The sequence below is a fragment of the Coptis chinensis genome, chromosome 1 (assembly GCF_015680905.1).
Source record: "Coptis chinensis isolate HL-2020 chromosome 1, ASM1568090v1, whole genome shotgun sequence".
Taxonomy (NCBI): Eukaryota; Viridiplantae; Streptophyta; class Magnoliopsida; order Ranunculales; family Ranunculaceae; genus Coptis; species Coptis chinensis.
In genome coordinates this window covers 16,183,823-16,211,023 of record NC_141456.1, presented here as the reverse complement: position 1 = coordinate 16,211,023, position 27,201 = coordinate 16,183,823, and the positions used below count along the sequence as shown (strand labels likewise).

At 37.9% G+C, this 27,201-nt stretch overlaps 1 protein-coding gene across 23 annotated transcripts; it reads right to left on the bottom strand.

Annotated features, from left to right (window-relative positions):
• Window positions 1–19,176: 19,176 nt before the first annotated feature.
• LOC147522496 (putative protein phosphatase 2C 58) lies at window positions 19,177–26,422 on the bottom strand. Of its 23 annotated transcripts, none has more exons than XR_015213109.1 (11): window positions 25,688–25,968; window positions 24,159–24,333; window positions 23,950–24,063; window positions 23,730–23,849; window positions 21,484–21,584; window positions 21,280–21,386; window positions 20,559–20,736; window positions 20,242–20,332; window positions 19,805–20,149; window positions 19,496–19,690; window positions 19,177–19,413 (listed from the first exon to the last, which is right to left on the bottom strand). XR_015213109.1 is itself a non-coding variant. In XM_086593860.1 (10 exons), exons 2-5 carry the CDS (start codon window positions 24,184–24,186, stop codon window positions 21,368–21,370), a joined length of 273 nt encoding a protein of 90 aa, XP_086449986.1. In that variant the 5' UTR covers window positions 24,187–24,333; window positions 25,688–26,392; the 3' UTR covers window positions 19,177–19,413; window positions 19,496–19,690; window positions 19,805–20,149; window positions 20,242–20,332; window positions 20,559–20,736; window positions 21,280–21,367. The 23 variants fall into 23 exon arrangements, 13 of the variants coding, with proteins under 13 accessions (XP_086449986.1, XP_086449968.1, XP_086449978.1 ...); XR_015213107.1 differs by having other exon boundaries at window positions 23,955–24,063; window positions 25,688–25,966; XR_015213105.1 differs by having other exon boundaries at window positions 23,725–23,849; window positions 25,688–25,965.
• Between the last annotated feature and the right edge of the window lie 779 nt (window positions 26,423–27,201).

Sequence of the window (27,201 nt, the reverse complement as noted above, 5' to 3'; positions counted from 1 at the left end):
ATCTGAGATTACAACTCCCAACTTTCAGCTTAGTATCCTGTGATGGATTACGGGACTCCAAAATTTTGGAAAAACAATTATTATATAGTAGAATTAGTTAAAATGGTGCGAATTCCGCGGCATTTTGGAGGAAACCCGATCTCACAATCACAGTGTTTGCATGAAAAGTCACAATAAGTCGTCTTTATGTCCACACAGTAACATATTCGAGGATAGGACCTCGTGCATATACATGCGTCACAACAGCTTGTATTTCCATCAGCACAGCTACTTCTATATAGAAACAACAATGAACTTATGTTAATCACTTATACATAAATTTGGAAATACGCTTAAAACATAAGCAATATAATCGTACTAGAGTTTATGACCTGGTCAGCCATAATAGACTCTCAAGGACATAAAAAACGAAAAAATCAATCTCTGACCTACATTTTTTTTAGAATCACTCATAAGGACCGGTAGATTTTAAGACAAGTATACCCTTAATACGAAATTAAAAACTGTTCGAGTGGTAAAAAGTCAAATTTACCCCTAACGCGAAATAAAAAAATGGCCTGACCCAACCAAAACGACTCGGCATATGTAGTATGAACAATCGTTGTTCATACCTTAACATGAGCTATGAACAAGGATGTATGATTAATGAGAACACCTATTGGAGTATGAACAATTGTTCATACCTAAACATGAGCTATATGAGGGAGTAATATTCATATCCAGTAAATATCAAGCACGTGTCCAGTACAAACGGAGCTACCAAACTGACCTCCACCACATACTCCTTCAGGTCGCTTCATAGCAACTTGACCCAAAAGCACGATCTCTTTAGAAAGATCATCCTACCAGTTCGACTGACACACAGCGATCTCCAGAAGATCCACCCTTGCTCACATCATAATGGATAGTAACGTACACCACAACTGTCACCATCAAGACCGGAGCCGCATATGCGCAATCCATTACTCCACCACCACTCGCCATCATGGCTCATTAAATGACATAAAGTCCAGAACTTGACTTGACGCGGGAGAGGAGGAAGTGCGGGCAACTTGCCTATATAAAGAGAAGATGAACTACGTCTGACTTGATTCAAGTTGCACCTAAGAACTTGATACGTAGACAGCTCGCATCTATCGCGAACTCAATCAAAACCAAATACAATTCACATTCCCATCTCCAATCAAGACTTGTAAAGCCTACACCAAATCGAGCATTTACATTGGTGCCATCTGTGGCTCGATTTCTTGAGAAAACCAAAAACCTTCAGATCTAAATACCTCAAGCCCACGAAGCATGAAAAGCCTACGTACAAGAGCAAATGCAGACTATGGTCAGCCAGATGGGATCGATGAATGATAGTATCAACCTCTTGCGACAGGAGAACCTGATTATGAAAAACCAGGTCGTAGCCCAAAGCCCAAACGGTACCACTGCTGAGGACGGTATCAACGAAGTCAACCAGCAAATCAACAAACTATCTCAGTGACTTGATCAGAATGCTGTTAAGCGCGATGCCACGCAGATCGTCCAGAAGATGCTAAAAACGTATCGGACTTCCCCATTCACATTTGAGGTACTCAGTAAACCCTCCCCTCAATACTTCATCCAACCAATGTTTGCGATGTATGACGACAACACATGTCCTGGTCAACACGTAGCTCGCTACATCCAAAGTCTCGCACTCGATAGTGTGCAGGAATGAGACCATCTACAATGTCGCATGTCCCCTGCCAGTCTCAAAGATGGCGCTCTGGATTGGTTCTACATACTAGAACCAAACTCAATAGAAAGTTTCGAAAAGCTCATTGACTAGTATGTCCACAACCAACGTAAAAAGGCTGACCTCGATTCACTCTTCCAACTATCTCAGAAGAGTGACAAATCAATCCGCTCCTTCTTAGGACGGTTCAAGACATAGCTACTGTCCATGGAGAGTAGCCTCAAGGAGTCCTTCGCCACCTTGGCCTTCACTAATGCTATCCAGCAACACACCTGGCTATCCAGGTCGCTAGTGAAAGAGCATCCTGAAAAATTGGAAAACTTGTACACTCGTGTGGACAAGTACATCAAGCTGCAGGAGGGACTAGCATGTGAAGGCGAAAAAGAAGAAGTTAGGGCAATCTCAGATGCCGCCCCATCCTCCAATAAGCGGCCCAGATAGCAAGGATAGATTTCTGGAACCAAAACGCACACCAAGCGAGAGTTCGCTGTCCTTACCCAATCTCCCAGTTACATACTGTAAAAGATCAAGAAGGCGTCCTACTACAAACCTGAGGTGAATCAACTAAACGACACCCCAGGCAAACCATATTGTGCTATTCATAAAGCGAAATGTCATGAGACCAACGAGTGCTGAAGGCTGAAACATTATCTCCAGGACCTCGTTGAAGCAGGCCATATCAAACACTACACTGATATTGCAGATAACGACCTACGCCACAAGTTGATGGCTCACAGAGAAAGGAGTCGAAGCCCAGCTCGCATCGACAACCGTCGAGGTCGCTCTCAGGCTCGCGGCCGCTCTATGGAGCGATCCCGACATGAACGCCGCCAACACTCTTCCGACAGAGATAACAATCGAACTATTAACATGATCACCTTCGAGAATGACTCTGTCATGTCCTCAGGGAGTACCAGTTCTCCTCACAAACAACCACCATCCCACACACAAGCAGCCGCAGCTCAGGAGACATAACCTTCACTAAGGCCGACCTCAACAAGGTATGCCTCCCACATAACGATGTTATGGTTGTCCATGTCAAAATTAGTGATTGGACAGTTAAACGCGTCCTGATAGACCCAGGCAGCTCGTGTGATATCTTGTTCTACCAAACCCTCAGGGAGATGAACCTACCCAAGTCGGTTCTGATAGATCCAAAAGCCCCTTCTATGGCTTTAATGGATCTCGAGTTGACCTGATCAGGGACATCATTCTACCTGTATCAGTCGGGTCACACGAAGACAAAGTCAGTATCAACACGCGTTTCAGCGTCCTGGATGTCAACTCGTCTTACACTGCCATCTTAGAACGACGTTGAATCCACAAGATGCAAGCAATGTCATCAACACTCCATCAAGTATTACGTTTCCCTGGCCCCAGAGACATGATGGAGCTTCGAAGCAACCAGCTCGATGCTCACAACTGTAATAAGATTCTCTCAGTAGACAAATCCACTGGGGCTTCACTCAAAAACAAGGGAGAGATCGCAAAAACCAAGCTAGTAGAAGATTTCATTACCAAAGTCAAAACCCTTACCAAGGTCCAACCCGCCGAACTGGTGAAAGAGAACGTTGGGGGCTCCACCAAGACCCCAGAGGTCGCCCAACATATTCATGACAAGGAGGCAACACAAGAGACCAAGACCCCCGGGGTCGCCGTCGCTCAGTGCACCAGTACGGCTACTCAGCCCTAACTTAAGGAGAAGGTCAACCTGGGAACCGAGGATGACCCTAATTAAGTTTGTTTATGTAGAAGCTAACCTTGATCCTGCTCTCAAGGCACAACTTGTAAGCTTTTTATCTCTGAATAAAGATGTTTTTGCTTGGTCGTATATCGATGTCCTTGGGACTGATCCTACTATGGCATGGCACAAATTGAATATCAACCCAACTGCCAAACTAGTTCGCCAACAACCTAGGAAACTATCTCTTAGGTTCCAAATAGCAGTAAATGACAAGATCGAGAATCTCAAAAAAGTTGGCTTTATTAGGAAGGTGGAATACCCAGACTGGATTGCTAACATTGTAGCAGTCCCAAAAAAAAACGACACAGTTCGCGTATGCGTAGACTTTACCAATCTAAACCAAGAAACTCCCAAAGATAGTTTCCCCTTGCCAAGAATTGACCGACTTGTCGACCAGACTTGTGGCCACAAACTCTTGTTGTTCATGGATGCCTACAGTGGCTACAACCAAATCCCATTGGCTGAGGAAGATCCTACCCCAGTAGAGGTACCAGTTAAACTTCAACTTAAGAAACAAAAAGCCAAGGTTAGACATCATGTTGATCCATATACTAAATATAGAGAGAAACCACCATTTCCTTAGAGATTAGCCATGTTAACTAAGGATACGAATTTCGATGAGATTAGGGAGGTTTTCAAAAATCTGACAATAAACCTACCCTTTCTGGAAGCGATTAAAAAATTACCTCACCATGCTAAGTTTCTTAAAGAGTTTTGCACTACTAGGCGTAAGACAAATATTTCTAAAGACGCCTTTCTAACTAAACGGTTTCCAACTTTAACCGAACATAATGGAATCGGTAAATACAAGAACCCTGGTCGTCCTACTGTACAATGCACCTTAGGAGATTCCCACACGATGACCGCGCTATTAGACCTGGGGGCAAGTGTTAACTTACTCCCTTATTATTTATATAAATAAATAGGTCTACAGGAGATGCAACCTACTAAAATGATATTGCAATTAGAGGATCGGTCTATTAAGTATCCTAAGGGTGTGGTTGAAAACGTGCTTGTTAAGGTTCAGGATTTCTACTATCCTGCTGATTTTGTTATCCTCGATACAGAAGTCGCTAACGACTCTGTTCCGATCATCTTAGGGCGTCCCTTCTTGGCAACTGCTAACGTGCTTATAAATTGTCGCGATGGTTCGATGTCCACGTCTTTTGGCCATCTTTCTATTGAGATAAATATTTTTAAAATAATGAAAAAGTTACCAGATTCGTCTATAGATGGGGAGGTTAGCATGATCGAGAGCTTAGCTCAAGACTATTTTAATAACACGTTTCTAGAAAACCAGATGCATAAATTCCTTTCCTTTGGAAGTTCAGTTTTCGCCGATGACTCCTACTTAGAGGAAGTCAACGCCATTTTCGAGTCTACTCCTATAGTAGACCCTTTTGTTGCTCCATCTACTGAGTTTGAAGACCTGCTACCTAAACAAGTTTTCATTACTCAAGATGAGGAACCACCAGAAGCCTTTATCGACATTCCCACCACCCCGGTGCTTAAACCTCTTCCTTCTTAGTTGAACTATATTCAACTTGATCCGGATGGTAGTCATCCGGTAATTATATCTTCTCTGTTGTCTATAGATGAAGAGGCACAGTTGATTAGGGTAATTAGGGAATATCGTTCAACGATTGATTGGTCCCTAGACGACATTAAGGGGATTGACCCTAATGTTTACACTCATCGTATCCATTTGGAGGATAATGTAAAGACTTCTCGCGAATCGCAGGGTCACTTGAACCCTGCCATGAAAGAGGTGGTCAGGGAAGAAGTCTTACGTTTACTCGATACGGGTATCATATACCCAATCTCCGATAGCGAATGGGTAAGTCCCATTCATGTAGTTCCTAAGAAATTGGGGGTTACCATGGTACGTAATACTAAGGGTGAATATGTTTCCACACGAGTCCCGTTAAAATGGAGAATCTGTATTGATTATAGACATTTAAATGTCATGACACGAAATGATCATTTTCTTTTACCATTTATAGATCAGATGCTCGAACGTCTAGCTGGTCACGCTTATTATTGTTTTTTAGATGGCTACTCTAGCTATTTTCAAATCATTATCGATATTGATGACCAAGAAAAGACTACCTTCACATGTCCTTTTGGAATATATGCCTATAAACGAATACCTTTTGGCCTTTGTAATGCTCTTGGTACCTTCCAGCGGTGTATGTTTCATATATTTAGTGACATGGTAGAGCGCTTCATGGAAATTTTTATGGATGATTTTTCTATCTATGGAGACTCTTTCACTGACTGTCTGTCTAACCTGTCTAAGGTTTTGACACGGTATGAAGAGAAGAGTCTGGTTTTAAATTGGGAAAAATGTCATTTCATGGTGAAAAAGGAAATAGTGCTAGGTCACATTGTGTCTAGTGATGGCATCGAAGTATATAATGCCAAACTAGATAAGATAGCGTCTTTACCTATACCACGGACTGTCTATGATATTAGAGCCTTTCTAGGCCATGTAGGGTTTTATAGGCGCTTTATCAAAGTTTTTTCAAAAATAGCTAAGCCTTTAACTAATTTGCTTTTAAAGGATGTCATTTTTTATTTTAATTATAATTGTAAACAGACTTTTGAAACTTTAAAAGCCGCTTTAACATCTGCACCCATTATATAACCTCCCGATTGGTCTAAACCTTTCGAACTCATGTGCGATGCTAGTGATTATGCGTTGGTGTTGTGTTAGGTCAGAAACTAGATAATAAGTCCGTTGTCATTTATTATGCTAGTAAAACTTTAAACGATGCTCAAAGGAATTATACAACTACAGAAAAAGAATTCTTAGATGTCGTTTATGTTTTAGATAAGTTTCGTCCTTATTTGGTTGGTACCAAGACTTTAGTTTATACGGACCATGAAGCCCTTAGGTACCTTCTCGCAAAGAAGGATGCTAAGCAGAGATTAATCCGATGGATTCTTCTCCTACAAGAGTTCACCTTAGAAATTAAGAACAAAAGAGGGGTCGAAAATGTTGTTGCCGACCACTTATCTAGACTAACAAATGACGATGATAGTGATTCTGAGTCCACACTTGACTTTTTTTCCTGATGAGAATCTGTATGCTATTTTTTCTACACCATGGTATGCTGACATTGTCAATTATTTAACTTCTGATATTATTCCTGATGTTTGGTCAAGAAATGAATGTAAGAAGTTTGGCCAGAGTTAAGTTATACTACTGGGATAAGCCCTACCTTTTTAAGTATTATGCAGATAAGATTATTCGTCGTTGTATTCCCCAGTGAGAATATAATGAGGTTCTATTATTCTGTCATGACAAAGAGTGTGGAGGCCATTTTAGTGGTATGAAAACAACTGCTAAAATTCTTCAATGTGGGTTTTATTGGCCTACCATTTTTAAAGATGCCTAAGTGCATTGCAAGACGTGTGTTCGTTGCCAACAACTTGGGCGAATCACTAAGCATAATATGATGCCATTAAATCTAATCATGGTGGTAGAAATTTTTGACGTATGGGGCATTGATTTCATGGGTCCTTTTCCTGTTTCCCATGGTTTTATATATATTCTAGTTGTCGTGGAACTACGTGTCTAAATGGATAGAGGCCATGGCTTGCCGTAGCAATGACCATAAGACAGTTGTGTTTTTTGTTAAGGAATACATTTTCTGTCAGTTTGGCATTCCTAAAGTCATCATTAGTAATGGTGGAACACATTTTTGCAACAGAGTTGTTGCGTCTCTAGTTAAAAAGTATAGAGTTACACATTAGGTGGTAACTCCTTATCATCCACAAACTAGCGGCCAAGTAGAAGTTTCTAATGGGAAATCAAAAAAATCTTAGAAACAATTGTAAATCATGATAGGAAAGATTGGTCTAAGCGTCTAACTGATGCCTTATGGGCGTATAAGACTGCTTTTAAAACTCCTATAGGTATGTCTCCCTTCAGACTTGTATTTGGGAAACTTTGTCATTTGCCCGTTGAATTGGAGCACCGTGCTATGTGGGCTATAAAAATCCTTCACTTCAATTTTGATGAGGTGGCTATCAAGCGCAAGTTGCAATTAAATGAGCTTGAAGAAATCCGTAGCGATTCTTATGATCTCGCGAAGGATTATAAAGCTAACATGAAACGTGTTCATGATAAGCAAATCTTGCGCAAAGAGTTTGTGGTTGGTCAAAAAGTCTTGCTTTATAACTCCTGTCTACATATTTTTCCCGGGAAATTAAAAACCCGTTGGTCTGGTCCTTTTCTGGTTACTGAAGTCACCCCCTACGGGGCAATCACCTTGGTAAATCCCAAGGACAACAGTACCTTTCAAGTCAATGGCCAACGGTTAAAATATTTTCACGAGTTAATGTCCGCTGATGTGGAGGAAGTCCTTTTAAAGGACCCTGTCTATGAGGACTGACCTTTGTTGTTTAGTGTACTTCTTTTCACTTCCATACATTGGTAAGTGCACCATTCAGGTAACCAGGCCCTCCTTATGGAGTGTGTGGCTGTAAGTACCGGATCCTAACTCCACGTTTAACGTAATTTATGTTTTCCACTTTCGCATGTTTTCTCGATTTTTGAGTCATGTTTATCTATGGAGTGATTTACGTTTTTATTGCTTATTGTTTTCCTTTATATTAAATCTTATTCATAAAAATATTTTTTTAAAACCATAAAAATAGTAATCTAGAAGTCTCGAGAATCTGACTTTAAAAGACCCACGTTTAAAACAAATTTTCTAAATTCTGTTATATAAAATTTGTTTAGGGGTGGAGTGTTGGTCTTTCCATCCTTGATTGCTCAATTTTCCCTTTTTGTTGCTTATGCCGTTAAATCATATTTTGATTCAGGTTGACATTATCTATAAATTTAGACTTCATTTGTTCGCATAACCTACGTCATTCACGTACTTTGAGGCGTTTTTCACCTTTTTATATGTCAACCACGGTTAGAATAGAGTGTTTTATGGATAATTGGATTGGAAATTTCTCCTGATTGTTTTCATATATCATTCGCAAAATTGGACCGGTAATGAGTCGAGAAATTAAATTTTAATTTTGCGCTCATAGGGACAAAATGGGTATTTCCAAATTTGTTTGGGCTTGGGCCCAAGTAAATAGTAAAACCCAAGAACGCATCACGTTCTTCTTCTTCCTCATCCTTCCACCTCCATTAACGAACCAAAACCTAAAAAAAAAAAAAAAAAAACCACCACCACCGATTTTCACCACCACCGATCTTAACCACCTCAAATCAACCCACCCACACCAAATTTCCACCCCTCCAGTTCCCTTCTCTCTCCAACAGTTCGAAAAAAAAAAAAATCAAAATTTTTTGCCCAAATCAAAAGACCAATCAAACTAAGGTTTGATTTCTTGTTCCATTTATCCTCCCCCACCTTATTCAAACCCACATTTCGAATTCCATTACTCAATGGCCCAAAAACGCAAAATCTTCCCGGAACAAGTTTTCAAATCGGACCATTTTAATTTGCACCGTTTTACGATGACAAGATGAAACATAGGGATTGGCAATGGTTGTGGTATACGGAGGATGATTTTTACCATGAAGATTTGGTTTTAAATTTTTATAAGAAGTGGGAAATCGAGGGGAGGAAGATTTTTGTGAAGTCGAATGGTGCGAGGAGAGAAGTGCATGCTTCGATTATGACTGAGGTTCTAGGCATTATGCCAAAATGCCAGCTAGTAGCCACCGTGCAGGAATCCCAGTATGGCAGGGTAGAGGCAATGATGAAAGACACTGTTGTGGAGGGAGAGTACAATGCGAAATCGCATTGCGTCCAACAGTCGTCACTAAGAACCAACCAGCTGGCTGTAGCTCAGTGGCTTGGTAAGAATGTCATTGGGAAAGAGAAGTTCAGTGACATCGGTCTGAACTGTCTGCACGTACTATTGATACAATAGAAATAGAGGTATGATTTTTGCGTCATTGACTTCTTGTTCACTATGATTAGAGGAGTTGGAGTAAGTACCGCACTTTTTCCTGCCTTAATTACGAAGATTATGTTGTCTTTTGGTGAGAAACCCAAAACTGAGCGGACGATGTTGAAGTTGCATGCAAATGCAATTGCTTATATGGGATATGTTCAGAAAGTTTGGAGATTGCTGGGAGAAAAGGTTGTGGAAGAGGGTGATTCGGATGATGAGGAGGACACAACATGTTTTGATGCCAATGCCTTGGAGAACTGTAATTCGGATATGGAATGCATGTCAGTGTTGTATCGTGGTTTGCGTTCCATGAACCATATATGTGAAGACTTGCGGAATAGGCAGGTTGCCATCATGATGAACATGTGAACCTGCAGAAGACTGTGGAGACGAACTTCCAACGCCAGGATGAGCGTTGGGAAGAGATGAGGGCATTTATGGAGGCACAACACCGGTTCTTAGTAGAAATCCTAGAACGCATGCCACCCATCGGGGGTTCTTCCTCAAAGGAGTATGTGAGGCATGAGCGTCGTTACTGAAGGAAGGATGACTCGGGCCCATCTTTATCTCGTGGCTAGTGGTTTAGGAAATTTGTTGTTTTAATGTTGTTTTTATTATTTTTAGTAGATTGGATATTGAGTTGTTAAATTTAGTAGTTAAATTTGAATTATGTAGTTAATTGCTATTTGAATTTCTATTTGAATTTAATTTGGTTCTTGTCTAAGCATGCGATGATTTTTGAATGAATCCCACCTTCCCGAAGTGTTTGGGGGTGGTATTATTGTTTTTTGCATTGTTTTTATCTTGTCCACTGTTTTAGAAGTTAAATCTTGCAAATCGTGGAAATATGAGTTGTTGGGAATGTTGCCGATATGGGTGTGGCTAAGATTAGATATTGTTGTAGAATGGAATTTCAATGATAGAATTAGAAAGTTGCTATTTTGAAATTAACCAAAAAGCTATTGGTTTATATTCGGAATATGCACCTAACTTGTTTCCGTTTTGGTTTTAGAATATTTTGTTTCCGACAATTGCCTTAAATTTTTTTGGCAACTTGTTGATATTCATTTTAGAAACTAAAACCCTATATATACTTGATTCACTCTACACTCACAACCCACACCCCTCACTTGCATCTCTCACCTTGAACCTCTAAATTTTTCCTTTTGTTTTTCACTTCATTCTGCTCAAAGTACACGGAGCGCGCCTTGCGCCCTACACACACCATTCCAGAGCATGCCCTGCGCTGAAGCATCTGGAACTCGAGCAAGACCAGAGCGCTCCCTGCACCTTACCAAGGCCAATTCAGAGCGCACCCTGCGCTCTCTTCTTTGGACCTTGCCCAAGATAGGAGCGCACCCCGCGCCCTAACCTTCGCATCCAATTTAATTTCCTGATTTTTTGTGAGTTTTTCCAAGGTTGTTTGAGGCACTTCTAGAGAGTATTTATTGTGATGACATCTCCTACAGTCATACCTGAGCAGTCTTTCGAAGACTTGTTGGGAAGCAAGACCTATGGAGAATTGTTCCGCGAGAGGATCGTGCAGTTAGGATGGCGGCATCTACTGGTAAGTCCTAACGACTCGTATTCACCTCAACTTACTACATATTTCTATAATAATGCTAAATTCTTTTGTCAACTTGATGGAGAACAAAAATTATTCTTCGTAGTTAATGACACGATAATGGAATTCAGTAAGTCTTTGGTAGCGTTGGTTGTGGGAATGCCTTGGCCTGATCCTACAAACATGTGGGGATATATGACTAATAATGCATACCTCTATAACTATGTGTATTTTCACGAGCATTATGGGGGAGGGGTGTTTCGTGTAATGGACCAAGGGCAATATAACATAGCCCTTGGTAGCCTGTCCCTGAATGTAGGCACCACCATGTTATTTATCCTGATGAATATTTTAGGGGAGTGGCGGTTTACTTCTACAAATAATGTAGCTGGTGACGTTTTCTTTGCTTTAGCCGAGGGACATTTCTTATATGACATTCCCAGAGTTTTAGTGGCGAGTCTTGCGAGAGCCCATAGCATAAGGCATAAGTATCTTCTTATGCCTGTTTTGGTTTGCCGCATCATGCGCAGTTGTTTACATGAATTCTATACCCAGTTCACGGATTGGGTTGGGGTTGAAATCGATCATGAGACCCACCAATTGCGTTGTTCGTTCATTTTGAGTTATGACTTGGCCGGGATGGCAGGTGCAACCTCATTTGGTTGCTCCATACACCCCATCAGACCGAGTAACACTTGATAGGTTAGCACGGGTTGATGATACATGGCGAAGGGCTTGACAAGTTATCATAGTGTGGCAGGACACAAAAGAACCTCGCTCCTATGAAGAGGAGGATGATGACGTTTAAACGCTGGAGATAAGGTAAGTTTTATTTTTGTTTGTGTCTGCTTATGTCCCAAGCAATTTACTTCTTGTAACCCCATGACGGGTGGAACTCATATAGAGTTGCATCTATTTTTATTTATCTATATTAGTATGTTTTAACTTTGTTTTGCAGATGTTCCAAAATTTCACGTGTTTCCATGGTATTTTTCTACCATTTTTTATTTCAATACTTTGAGGACAAAGCATATTTTTTGTTTGGGGGTGGCATAGAAACATGCGTAATTCAAGGCATTTGTTAGGATATAGATATGTACAATATGCACTTATTTTCTAGTAAAAAATCAAAAAATCAAAAATATAAATACAAAGTTATGTTATACACTTAGGAATATTGGTATTGTTTCTTTCTCTATGCTCTTAATAATCTAGAAGTTCCACGTTAGCTTTTGCTTTAAAATAGTTTTTAGAAACTTAGGATAATATGTAGATAATAATCTTTGCATCTTTCTATAAATATATTGCATGAGTATCTATGATTGTTTGACAGTAAGTTTATGAAATCTAGGCTAGAGTACTTATTCTACAAATTCTGTGAGAATATAGCCAAAGGCCTTATATGAGTGAAATAATTTGAGAAATGACACAAGAGAGAAGTAAATTCCGAATAGAGAAATCACACGTCTACGTGTTTGATCACTATACCATATCCTAAACGAGAATTTAGGCCCTCTTTGGATCGATATAGCTAGAGATTCAAACCTTATGAAATTATTTTCCACTAGTCTCCCCTCTGAGCCTTTCTTTAGCCTTTCATAAACCACAAATCCTTTACCCTTTTATAAAACAAAATAAAAATAAAAATCAGCCTACCCATTCGTTGAATGAGTCTGAGAATAGAGATGAAGAATATAAAAGAGAAAGACCTTTGAAATCAAGAATTTGTTAGTTGCTTCAAATAAGAAAAGAAAGTTCCATCCAAATAAATAAATAAAAATAAAATAAAGAGTTAGAACTCCAAAAACATAATCAAAGGAGTCAAAAGCCAAAGAAAAAGAAAAAGAAATGGCTAAGGATGAAAACAAAGTTTAGAAGCAAAGTAAGAACAAGGCTTTCTCTAGTCACATAATATGAAGATTCTATTATCTCAGACTTGTCCTTTTTGAATATCCATTTCCTTCATTCTTAAACCATCACCTAATCCCCGCAATACCTAATAAAGACCTCTAGCTCAATTAGGAATAGGTTAGTGTGATAGTAAGTGGCAGATGTGTTTGATCGACTTCGACTTTCTTGTGTGTCATTGAGATTGTAAGGTAAAGTGTACCCACCGCATTAACTTGGAGTAAATAAACTTCGAGCGGAAAAAATCAGAGTGTTTTTGTCTTGACTTTTATGTGAGGACCTACTTAAGGACGTTATTCCAAAGTTTCAGAAACGGACCTGTTAGTGCATTTCATAGTATTGCTCATTGTATATATGTTTATTCGTAGATGATTGATTATTATGTATATATTAGCTTAGGTTTCGACTTGATTATTCGGTATTAATTGCTAGTGAGATGTATAGATATTTGAGAATAAATAAGAAAACAATAGTTTTATTTCTTAGTCGTTGTAGTATAGATGAAGTTTGTGAGTACCTTCACTGGAAAACTCTCACGAGGCTATAACTCGTTCACTAGGGTATTCCTAGTGATCGCACTCGGTGAAACGAGATTAGTTAGAACTCCATTTTTGGTCACTTATTATAATTTCTCATATTTGCTTGAGGACAAGACAAAATATTGTTTGGGAGTGGTTTGCTAAGAGCCTAAAATTATAGTTTTAACCCCTTAACAATATTACTTTTAGACCAATTATATGATTAATAAGCAAGAGTTAGTACTGTTATCGTGTTTTTATGTATTTCAGATATTGGAATCGAATATGTGCAGAAATGCGTCCCTTTTGCGAGATAAAGGAGTAAATGTTGGTTGCTAAGAAGTTTTATGATTATAGGCCAAGATTCAAGGAGAAAATGCCTTTTTAAAGCCCGGTCAAAGCAAAAAAGTCAAAAGTCACGCGGGAAGAAATAGCATACAAAAGTCAGCTAAACTTCCGAAGAGCTTTAAAACGACTAGCTCGGACCTCAGAATTGGGCCTACCTTACTTCAAAATGACCAGCTCGGAAAGAGCTTTCTAATGGTCCAAACCTTGACCCAATCAGAAGAGCATAAGTGGACGAAAAGGCTGTTGAAGTCAAATGTAACTGAAAATCCCTTTGTGGACTGAAGTAATAAGGTTTTGGGCTCGATTTTTTAGCCCAAAACATGGCTCCTCAGTACATGCACGAATTTGTGGATCTGGTCTCTTCTATATCAAGAGACAAAAGCTTAGCTCTAAAAATACTTAGTTTTTAGTTTGTTTTTACTTGGTAAAAGATAAAAATACTTAGTTTTATTGCATTAAATTAGTTTATATATATTAATCTAATTAGTTGTTAGAACAAGATTTGAGTTTTAGAATAAAATACTTAGTTATATTTCAATATTTAATTTCTAATTCAATATTTGATTCATAGATTTAGTTTGTCTTAAATTGATAATTAGTTATTCATAATCTCAGTTCTAAATTAGTTTTAAATTCAGTTTTAATTCATTTTGAATCTTAGACTATTGTTTAATTAGAATTATAAAGTTTAAATTACTTATATCAAATGACTTGTTTTTATTGTTCTTGTGCTAGAAATGATAGTGCAATGATTCAAGGCTAAAACCTCCATTAGAGGAGTCTGAGGAAGCCTTGATGAAACTTGATTTTATTAGCGTAGAAATCATCGTAGTAATCTATTCCATTCTAGAAAGTAATTAGTTCTCCATGAGAATGGGTTTGATTGCTTCACATGCTGATTGTTAGTTGGTAGAGATTACCATGAATGATTAGGGATTAGATAGACCCAATTGTTATGTGAAAACATTTCAATTCGAATTACGACAAATTCTTCGTTAGTTAATTGAGTCGAATCAAGGTGGAATCAAATTTCCCTAATTCCTCCTCATATTGTCAATTTAGTATTAAATTGTTGTCATTTCATTTATCGCATCTTGATTAGTTGAATTACCATCGTAGTTAATTTCAATTCCATTACTCTCACGATTTTTGTTCTCCATCAGGTTGACAAAAGAATTTAGCATTATTATAGAAATATGCAGTAAGTTGAGGTGAATACGAGTCGTCGGGGACTTACCGGTGAGATCTTTGCCATCCTAATCGCACGATCTTAGCAGTAAGCGATCCTCCATAGGTCTCGCTTCCCAACAAGTCTTTGAAAGACTGCTCAGGTATGACTGTAAGAGATGTCATCACAATAAATACTCTCTAGAAGTGCTGCAAACAACCTTGGAAAAACTCACAAAAAATCAGGAAATTAAAGTGGCTGCGAAGGTCAGGGCGCGGGGTGCGCTCCTGTCTTGGGCGAGGTCCAGAGAAGAGAGCACAGGGTGCGCTTTGAATTGGCCTTAGTAGGGCACAGGGCGCTCTGGTCTTGCTTGAGTTCCAGAGGCTTTAGCATAAGGCGTGCTCCGTGTACTATGAGCAGGATGAAGTGAAAAACAAAAGGAAAAATTTAGAGGTTCAAGGTGAGAGATGCAAGTGAGGGGTGTGGGTTGTGAGTGTACAGTGAATCAAGTATATATAGGGTTTTAGTTTCTAAAACAAATATCAACAAGTTGCCAAAAAAATTTAAGGCAATTGCCGGAAACAAAATATTCTAAAACCAAAACGGAAACAAGTTAGGTGCATATTCCAAATATAAACCAATAACTTTTTGGTTAATTTCAAAATAGCAACTTTCTAATTCTATTCATTGAAATTCCTTTCTACAACAATATCTAATCTTAGCCACACCCATATCGGCAACATTCCCAACAACTCATATTTCCACGATTTGCAAGATTTAACTTCTAAAACGGTGGACAAGATAAAAACAATGCGAAAAATAATAATACCACCACCCCAAACACTTCGGGAATGTGGGATTTATTCAAAAATCATCGCATGCTTAGACAAGAATTAAATTAAATTAAAATAGAAATTCAAATAACAATTAACTACAGAATTCAAATTTAACTACTAAATTTAACAACTCAATATCCAATCTACTAAAAACAATAAAAACAACATCAAAACAACAAATTTCTTAAACCACTAGCCACGAGATGAAGATGGGCCCTGAGACGAAGATGGGCCCATGTCATTCGTCCTTCGGCGACGACGCTCATGCCTCACAGACTCTTCTGAGGAAGACCCCCCCATGGGTGACATGCGTTCTAGAATTTCCACTCGGAACCGGTGTTGTGCCTCCATAAACACCCTCATCTCTTCCCAACGCTCATCCTGGCGCTGGACATTCGTCTCCGCAGTCTTCTAGCAGGTTCACATTTTCATCATGAATGGCAACCTGCCTATTCCGCAGGTCTTCACAAATATGGTTCAAGGAACGCAAACCACAATGCAACACTGACATGCGTTCCATATCCGAATTACACCTCTCCAAGGCATTAACATCAAAACATGTCGTGTCCTCATCCTCATCATCCGAATTAACCTCTTCCACAACCCTATCTCCAGGCAACCTCCAAACCTTCTGAATACAGTCCGTATAAGCAATTACATTTGCATGCAACTTCAACATAGTCCGCTCGGTTCTTGGTTTCTCACCCAAAGACAACATTATTTTCGTAATTAATGCAGGAAAGGGTGTGGAACTTACTCCAACTGCTCTAATCATATTTAACACAAAGTCGACGATACAAAAATCATACCTCTGTTTCTGTAATATCGAGAGTACGTGCAGATAGTTCAGACCGATGTCACTGAACTTCTCTTTCTCAATCACATTCTTACCAACCCACTGTGCTACAAACAGCTGGTTGGTCCTCAGAGACGACTGTCAGACGCAATGCGATTTCACATTGTACTGTCCCTCCAAAACAGTGTCTTTCATCAACGGCTCTACCATATCTTGGGATTCCTGCACGGTGGCTACAAGCTGGCATTTTGGCATAATGCCCAGAATATGAGTCATCTCCGAAGCATGCACTTCTCTCCTCGCACCATTCGATTTCACAAAAATCTTCCTCCCCTCAATTTCCCGCTTCTTATAAAAATTTAAAACCAAATCCTCATGGTAAAAATCATCCTCTGTATACCGCAACCATTGTCAATCCCTACATTTTATCTCGTCATCATAAAACGGCGCAAACTTTTTCCGTTTTGAAAACTTGTTCCGGAAGGATTTTGCGTTTTTGGGCCATTGAGTATTGGAATTCGAAATGTGGGTTTGAATAAAGTGGGGGAGAGGTGTTGAAACTAGATATCAAACTTTGGTGTTGAATGGTCATTTGATTTAGGTGAAATGTTTGAAAAAAAAAATTTTTTTTTCGAACTGTTGGAGAGAGAATGAACTGGAGGGGGCGAAATTCGGTGTGGGTGGGTTGTTTTGAGGTGGTTAAAATCGGTGGTGGTTTTTTTTTAAGGTTTTGGTCGTTAATGGAGTTTGGAGGCGTGAGGAGGAAGAAGAACGCGATGCGTTCTTGGGTTTTACTGTTGACTTGGGGCCAAGCCCAAACAAATTTGGAAATATCCATTTTGTCCTTATGCGCGCAAAATTAAAAATGAAATTCTCGACTCGTTATCGGTCCAATTTTTGTGAATGAGATATGAAAATGATCAGAAGAGAATTTCTAATCCAATAATCAATAAAATACTCTATTCTAACCGTGGTTGGTATATAAAAAGGTGGAAAACGCCTCGAAGTGTGTGAATGACGTAAGTTATGCGAACAAATGAGATCTAAATTCATAGATAATGTCAACCCGAATCAAAATACGATTAAATGGCATAAGCAACAAAAATGGAAAGTTGAACAATCAAAGACGGAAAGACCAACACCCCACCCCCAAACAGATTTTATAGAACAGAGTTTAGAAAATTTGTTTTAAACGTGGGTCTTTTAAAGTCAGATTCCCGAGACTTCCTAGATTACTATTTTATGGTTTTTTTTTTCTTTTTATGAATACAGATTAATATAAGAAAAACAATAAGCAGTAAAGACGTAATTCACTCCATAGATAAACATGACTCGAAAACTGAGAAAACATGTGAGAGAGGAAAGCGTGAATTAAGTTAAACGTGGACTTAGGATCCGGTACTTACAACCACACACTCCAATAGGAGGGCCCGGTTATCTAAATGGTGCACTTACCAAAATATAAGAATGGAATGGAGTACACCGAAGAATAAAATGAGCCGTTTATAGTCAGATACTCGATACTTTAACAAATACCTAGATATATATATATATACATACCCTGCAGTTTGCCATATATCAACAACCGAAATAGTTGTGGGTCCTGCCATAAATAATTATCACAGAAAACACATCCAAACACCATCAAACACCATGATTTCCCATGACGTGGCATAACAAAATGAGAGAGAATACTGATGAATCTAGAATCTAACCTAGTATGCAAAGTCTTCTTGTTTTTCTAACGGAAGGGTGGGCAAGTGAATGATTTTGAGTAAATGGATGGTTGTGGAAGGTATAGCGGATATGAATGAATTGTAGAAGTAAGAAATGGAAGAAATGAGAGAGTGGGTTTATCACAAAATTCATTAGTGGAGTGGGTTGGTATAATCATACAACTGAAATTGAAAGTATCATGTGGCTCTGTAGGTAGTAATTTCGTACTAGGAGAATTTAAAAAATCATGAAGCATAGGAGAAACAAGAGGGTCAAGTGCAAACTCAAGGTTCCTTTGAAAAGGTGGAGGGCAGGGAACATTGATGGAAGGTGAATGAGTGACAGGATAATGTGCGGTGGGTGAATGGTGTTTAGCTAGAGCTCTCAGGTCTATATCATCAGAAGTTTTTAGATATGCAAGACATTCTTCGATAGGTGAATTAGAAGACTCACTGGGATAGTGGGTAAAAAATTCTTCTTCACTACACCATAATAGGACATTAGTAACGGATGCACATCCGTTACAAAAAATATTAGTAACGGTTATCTTGCGTTTACACAAATGCGTGACAAATGAACAGTAACAGATATTAGTAACGGATAGTATCCGTTAGGAAATTTACTAACGATTCATAAGTGTTACTAAAATTAATTTCAACAACACATATCAACCGTTACAATTAATTAGTAACAGTTATTAATTTAGATAAGGATTCGTTCCCAACACATAGAAGGGTTGGTAATTACCCCTTTCCAACGTTTGCTTTTCCGTTACTAGAACTGTTTGGTTAAAATATTTCTAACGGTTTTTTATCCGTTACTAATACTTTTTCGTTTTTTTTTTAAAAAGAAAATTGAATTTCCTAGCCCTTTTTTTGTCAGCCCACCTAGAATGCTACAACACAATCTTTTACAAGCACCACATGCAACCTTTTCACTCTACAATATATTAAAAAAATTCTTCTATTCATCCATAAAACTAACAATCTTTACCATACATATATACGATTTCCAATTAACATAGCCCAATCACAAATACAACATATGCAAAAGAAGACTATAAAATAGAGCTCCCATATATATACCACCATCTGCTACATCATCACAAGACATTTCTGTACACAGTAAGAGTGTCGATGTGTTGAATGCCATTATGGTAAGCTGCAACATGAATAATAAAAAAAATCAGTAAGAGATCAACAGGTATTGAGCAAGATTTTCTATCTGGAAACATGAAACTCACTTATGTCAATTTGAAGATGTACACAAAACTGTTCCTCTTCATCCTCAAATATTCTCTTGCGATGCAAGCTTTTAAGAGTTCCTTCCTTCTTGTTAAACCCCAAACTTCTTCATTGTCAAAGTTGCATGATGGCTCTTGCTCTTGTCATCTTTACGTACCCAATACTGTTTCTGATCTTTCTTTGAGGTCACCTAGCTATCATACAAACGAAAGTTCAATCTCAACCCCAGTCTTTCTAAAAGACTCACATGGGATAATAGCAAATGGAAAATAAAGAAAAAGTAGGGTAGTTTTCTGAATGAAACTTACTTTTGCAAAAAAGTCAGCAACTCCTTTTCTGTCAGGACATTGGAAGCCCATCAATCCAAAGAATTCAAGTACATTCTCACGTGGACCCTGGTACACAATCTGACCATCTGAGATTAGAATAATCTCATTAAAAAGGTCACAAATCTCTAGAGCTGGTTGAAGGAGCGAGATGACGGCAGTCCCTTGGAGAATATGGATGGTTTGCCTCAAAGCATTCACTATCTGGAAAGTTGTTGAACTGTCCAAACCTGTAGATATTTCATCCATGAACAATGCCTTTGCTGTCCAAACCTATAGATATTTCATCCATGAACAATGCCTTTGCTGCTCCAGCAAGCATTTCCCCTATAAAACATTAGGCAATAGGGCTTAGAATAAATGGTTCAAAGGTAAGTCATATGAATGGAATTCTGACTACACATCAGACTATGTTCTACCTATCGTGACTCGCTTCATTTGTCCACCAGAGATACCTCTCAACATATCATTTCCAACCAAGGTATCAGCACATACATCCAATCCCAAAATCTGAAGTTTTCAATCATTTCATAAAACAAAACGCTACATCTTAATCTAGTACTTCTCAACATATTATTTATATTGTCAAGAATATAATTATTTATATTGTCAACATTTTAATCTAGGCTCATACGTACCAAATTAAATTCCTTACACAAGGCAGGCGGCGAAAATGCCAAGTACAAATCCATGCAATATTTTGTTTTATTTGTGGAAGGTAGTAGTTAGGTCTTACCCGAGTACCATTTGAAATGGGGACGCAGAAATCCCTCAGCACCAGCAACTTTTTACCTAGCACTAGCAATGGAGGGAAGGCGAGAACCCAAAATTGATGCATAACGATAGACAGTGCTTAGGATTCTTGTGTGCTCAATCTGGCTATGCAAATCATTTAGCCAAGCATATGTTGTTACCTACAGAAGGAAAGAGAAACAAACATAAGACAATGACGAGTAATATCTCGGATTTGACAATTCAGCTAGTCGGCCCAAATTCTATGCTTACTCAGAAGTATAATGCTTCTGCTCATATATGAGGAAATAAGAAATAATAGTAATACATAAAGTCTAGAAGAATGGAAGTCCCAGTACAGAAAGCGCAAGTCATCTACTGAAGCAGCTGAAATGGTAGGCACCAAATCTGCTCCATTTACAACAGAAGTAATAAAGTGTTTGCCCGACTCTGCCAGATCCCATGTCATACAAATGCAAGCAGCTGCTAAGTTAAAATCTAATCAGTTATGAAGATGGTGAGAAAGTTGTTTCCAACAAACAACTTTATAGAGAGTGAGCTTCGATCTAAATTAAATCTAGAACAGAGCAAACTTTTTTCTTGGTTTTGTTTTGTTTGAAAGCTGTTGCAACTGGGACATGAAAAAAAAGCAAAAAAAGAAACAATAAAATAGTGTCTGGAACAATTATTACAAGTCAAACATATATTGCACAACGTACACATACCTGGAGAAAATGCAACACACGTAGCCACTGAGAAATCCCGTTGCTCCCTTAATGCATATGTTAGAAGTGCTGCAGTGCCTCCACCTAGCTAATGAGTGTCCAACGATCTAAAAGAATCCATCAAAGAAATTGTCTGTCAAAGTATACCTTTTCGAACAACTGAAAAATTGAAAAGAACCTACAGCAGAACTTTAAATTTAAAACCTTAAACTACGGGCGGGATAAAGTTTCTTTAGGGTGGGAAATCCAGAACAAGTTATATCCCAGCTGCCACCATCTGTACATCCAGGCTTGGTACCGGAAGCCTAGGGCAGTTAACAAACCAAGGAAAAAGATTATATCTTGGACTTGGTATATTTGGGATACAGAAAAATTAAAAAGAGTTGGACATAAATATTGAGCATTTGCTGCATTTATTTATTCAGTTTGAACAACATGCTATCATGGGGTAACTAACAAGTAACAAGAGTCTTCCGGCAATCGTTATCTATATTTTAATAGATGGGAATTGAATTTCATTATGAAACTTTCGATTTTAATAACAATATAAAAATCCCACCAACCCATGTTCTCCAATAACAGACCAACATAAAAGAGACACATGCACATCGTTTTACCCACAAATACCTATGTGACATGTTTATATATATTCCAAAGTCACCATGATAGTTCTGCATTCATCCGCAATCTTTGTATATTGCTAGAAGTACCATCAAGAATACAATGTATAGATTGAATACTATATATATTGGATGATAGCCCTCTCCATGTATGCACTCTGTCTGATCCTACACATTGAATAGTCAGACCTTGAAATATATACAAAGGAGTGATTTGCAAGAGTGCATGCAAAAAGTGTACAATAACAGTCCACACCACAGTTCAATTGAAAGATGACTGACATTCATGTATAGTAATGTGTATTGAGGGTTGACAACCCAGAGTGATTTTTTGCTCCCAGCGTTGGTTCCTCCAAGCGCTCCAAGGGATTTATCAGCCATACACGTTTCATTTTTTACATTCAGAAAAAGATGTTACAGCTGTATAAAATCTTCAAAATTTTGGATTTTACTTGTTTGTCCCTCATAAGTAGAAAGGAAATAAAAAGAAAAAGTATAAAGAAAAAAGGAAAGTGGAATAAACCAACGCGTGTTCCTTCTTATACGGCAGTATCTTCAACCTCATAGTACCACAGTTACAACTATTTCTCCTGGACTTCAGTCTCCATGTAACCAACTTCCTTGGCTAAATTAAATATGAATATGCAAAATCATGCTAAATGAGAATTCGTCTAATCCAAGAAGTCGCACCTTTTATGAGCGTAAGTGTCATTGTGATGTTATCAATTTCCATAACTGTTGGGTGTTTAATTGATTTCATACTCAATCAGTCCCAAAATCAAAGATCCGTAAGCCTCTCCATTTTGTCCTCACATTGCTAATGTAGTAGGTCCCCAATTTAATCGAACAATGTAAGAAGATGGTTAGAAGAAGAATTGAAAAGAGTAACTGGTTTTTGCTGTAAGAAGTTGAAGATACTGCCGTATAAGAAGGAACACACGTTGGTTTATTCCACTTTCCTTTTTTCTTTATATTTTTCCTTTTTATTTCCTTTCTAATTATGAGGGACAAATAAGTAAAATCCAAAATTTTGAAGATTTTATACAGCTGTAACATCCTTTTTTGGATGGAAAAAATGAAACGTGTATGGCTGATAAATCCCTTTGGAGCTTGGAGGAACCAACGGCTGAGGAGCAAAAATCACTTTCGACAACCCATACCAAGCATCCCAATGCAGACATAAATACCGGGCCGATGGATGTGCAATATCTGTTGCATTCCAACTTCCCACCAAAAGAACTCATCAAACATATACCACCATCAATGTCGAAGTCACCAAATAGAGAGTCAAGAACCTGCCTATTCTCAAGGGTCGACACTTGTTAATGTGGAGGACTAAACTATTTCACCAATTTAAGACTTTTAGAGAGCATACTTTCCATAAGCAATCCCATTTCTATGTTAATCGGTGCTACCACATACCAAACAAATGACACAAATAGAGGACTGAATTGTATTACCATAAATAGTACTTCAAAAATTTAACGAATCGGGTAAAAGACATCGGACCTCACCACAATAAAAATTGATGAGTTAACCACACACCCGAAAAACATAATTTGGCTACAGAAAAAAAAAAATAAATAAATAAAATAAAATACCAACATCAAATACCAACATGAGATTTGGATACTTACACGGTATTTGAATATAAAAGAACCCTATCGACAAGGCAACAACATCAACTACCAAAACTAATCAACACGGAGACAAGGCAAGTTTGAACACTATCAACTACCCAAACTTGTAACAATATGAATAGCTTCTAACACATGTTTACAAGAGCATCACATGTTAATAAGATTGTGCCAATTTTAATAGTTACCTCACCCTTCCTTGATATCACACAATGATAGTCACCAGCATTTGCGACAACAACATGGTTGTTTGGAACAATTGCAATACAAGTTGTGCTTCTAGAAGTTGGCCCAGAGAAATCTGAGTGGGAACCTACAAAGTTTATTAAAAAGCCTAGTAATTAAAGAACAAAGGTGTGGCAACCAAGGAATAAAAACCTCGCAGATCTCACTTCAACAAGTTTAATAGTTACCTCACCTTTCACTACCCCACATACAATCCCCCCCTTGGAACTGCCATTGCCAATGCATGTGACAGACTCCACCAATTCATCAAAATATAGACGCTAAATTACCATATGGAACATCTACACATTAGCAAAAAAAAAAAAACTAGCATAACATTGATTCTACATTCAAAAAAAAATGACAAGCATCACAAACCCGAGAATACCACCATTACCTTGATATATTAACCACCAGCCCAACATGTTGTATACACATATATACTTTGTTTAGAAAGAGACGTCCAAGAGACCCCCTCCTTCCTCCTTTGTTTGGGCTTGGAACCGGGCAATGCAAAAACTTTCTTACGTTTGCATTGGCAGAGTAAGATAGGGGTAAATATACTCACAACCCTTGTCAATGAAAATAACATTTTCTCAAGCACATGGATATTCATTCAATAATTTTATATTTCCTAGATAAACAGTATAAGAAATTAGGTATGCGAGGCGTAACAAATTAAGTTTTAAATCATAAAAGAAGACGAGATAGAATTGGAAATTAACAACATGTAGAAGCCAATTTGAAGTAACTAAGTGGTAAACATGCCAATGAAACAATAAGCCTTGAACCATCTGATCCAGCTGGTAAGTGATAGGCAACAAGGCAAATAAAACAACAAAGATGAGACTAAAAGCTAAAATCGGAAGCTACAAGATGCATATGTCTGCAATCATGCTATACTATATATATTACTACTATATATCCACTTTCAAGATGCAGACCAACTATTTAGTAAAGACCATAAACTGACCAAACAGTGCATACTAATACTACAAACAAAAATCATTTCAAACAAAGCAATCAGCAAGTTCTAACATAAAAGACTAATCTAACACAAATCGTATAACCATGAATGGCATAGCTTCTATTAATGATGACTAAGAAATAAAAATGCTGCTTATAGGGCGTCGACTATGTTCCAAACTTATTTAGTTACCAATTCCCAACCCATAGTTGCACACAGAAAATGGGAACTAATAGTAAGCCCCTCCATAGAAAGAAACAAATTTGTGAATCACTCCTCACATGGCCCATTCTCCTTTGCATAGTTGAATATAAAAAAGTTGAGTATATGAAATGACCAGTTAGCATAAACCATTTTACTATTAGCATAAACCAATTTTTTGTTGAATCAGTTTGTATATGTGAGCGGGCACCCAAGTTTTCTTTTTTGCAATGGTCTAATGGATCACTTCAAACCATAGTTGAAAAGAAAAGGCATTCTCAATTTTTACACAACAAGAATCAGCAGGAAAGATGAAGTAAATCATGATTTTCTGACTTCAAGCAACCATAAGTTTGAAATGCCCATCCTGAAGGGAGAAATATCAAAGCAACCATTTGTTTGCAGCACCAAAATAAAAGTAAGGCAACTACCTTTTATACAAATGCATCGAGGTTCACTATGAGCACCTCCTAGCTTACTTACCGTTAACAGAGCCTCCTCATTTGTTTCCCCTTCTTAATTTAGCAAGAGTTAAATAAATAAACTATCTTGACAATGACACTTATAACTCTACCCATTACCCCTATAACTACCCTCTATAATATGCTCAGCGTTGCTTTCGAAAACATTATTATTCTGTACAAACAGAATGAACACTTCACTCTCTAAAATACAATTGAGAAATACAAAAACATCATGAAAAGATATGAGAAAAGAGGATAGGATTCTAATAAAAACATTTACATATAAAAGAGTACCTTTGCAATTTCCATCCATCTCAGAGGCATTCAAGTTCATCTCAGAATCAACTTGACTATCTGCTACATCAGATGGGTATGCAACTTTCGATTTGGGAGAGATATTAACGTTTTCCACAAAAGCAGGACCACCCAAATGCAACTTTAGTACAAAAGCTGTATATCAAAAAAAAAATAACAGCTTATCAAAGTGAATTAACTAATGTCTTAAATTTTTCACTGCAATTCTACCACACTCCTTCACTTCTAACTTTACCAACAGTTTGACATTGCAAAATTTAGAAATCAGTACAAAAAGGGCATTCATTTAGTCATGGCTAATTGGGACAAGAAAACTTTAGGTTTGAAACCTCTATCATTGGGGCTTCAAGGTAGGCCATGAATTAACAAGTAAAGAAAAATCAAACCCTACAATTCCCACACATTAATATACCTCAACAAATTGCTATAAACCAACAAGAGATAAAATAGAGTTCAAACACTTTACATATTTCCATAAACAAAAAAGATAAATCAAGAAAGTTATTTTCCTTGCCCTATATAATCCTAAAGTTTGGAGTGACATAAAAATGGAAATTTGCATGAAAGGGGTAAAATCAAACTAACCTAAAAAAATAACCCAAACCTAAAAAACAAAACAAAAAAAATTTTAAAAAAAAAAGGTCCTCATTTTAACTTTTACAAACAATATTATCAAAAACCAAAATCCCTAATTTATCAAAATCAAGCAATAAAACAATGTCAATCCGTAAATAGAACTCCGTGAAGGGGATAATTTGGAGATGTATAGAACCATGACTCGCAAATATATCTTATTAATCACTTAATTGAAAAGGGAGAAATCGAGGAAGACAACGAGGAAGAAATCGAGAGGAAGATGATTACTTTCGCAGTGGCGGTCAGCTTGGCGGCAACCCTTTGCTTCTTTTTGCTTATGTTTTCTCTTAGATAAGGACTTAAGGGCAGTTGACCTAACGAGCGAGCTGAAAATAATCCGGCTTAAATTTTAAATTTTTTTTTTATTTAGTCCGATATTGCTATTTGTTTTGTTTTTTAACAGTGGTAACACTTACGTATCCGTTAGTTAATAACTGATAAAGGTCACAAAATTATTCAACTAATTTACTAACGGTTACATGACTTAGTAACGGAATACTAACTGTCATTAAATTACTAACGGCTGAGTAAGTGTTACAAATGAAAAAATGCAGTTGTTAGAAATTCCTTCATATGGTGTAGTGCTTCCGTCATGGCGTCAATGTTGGAACTTCCGAAAGTTAGAAATTGGTGCATCTGATTATCAGGAAATGTATTGTCGAAATAATCTTGAGCTAAACTCTCAATCATGCTAACCTCTCCATCAAAAGTCGTATCTGGGAACTGTTTCATCGTTTTAAAAACGTTTACCTCAATAGAAAGGTAGCCAAAAGACATGGACATCGAACCATCGCGACAATTTATAAGCGCGTTGGCAGTTGCCAAGAAGGGACGCCCTAAGATGATTGGAACAGAGT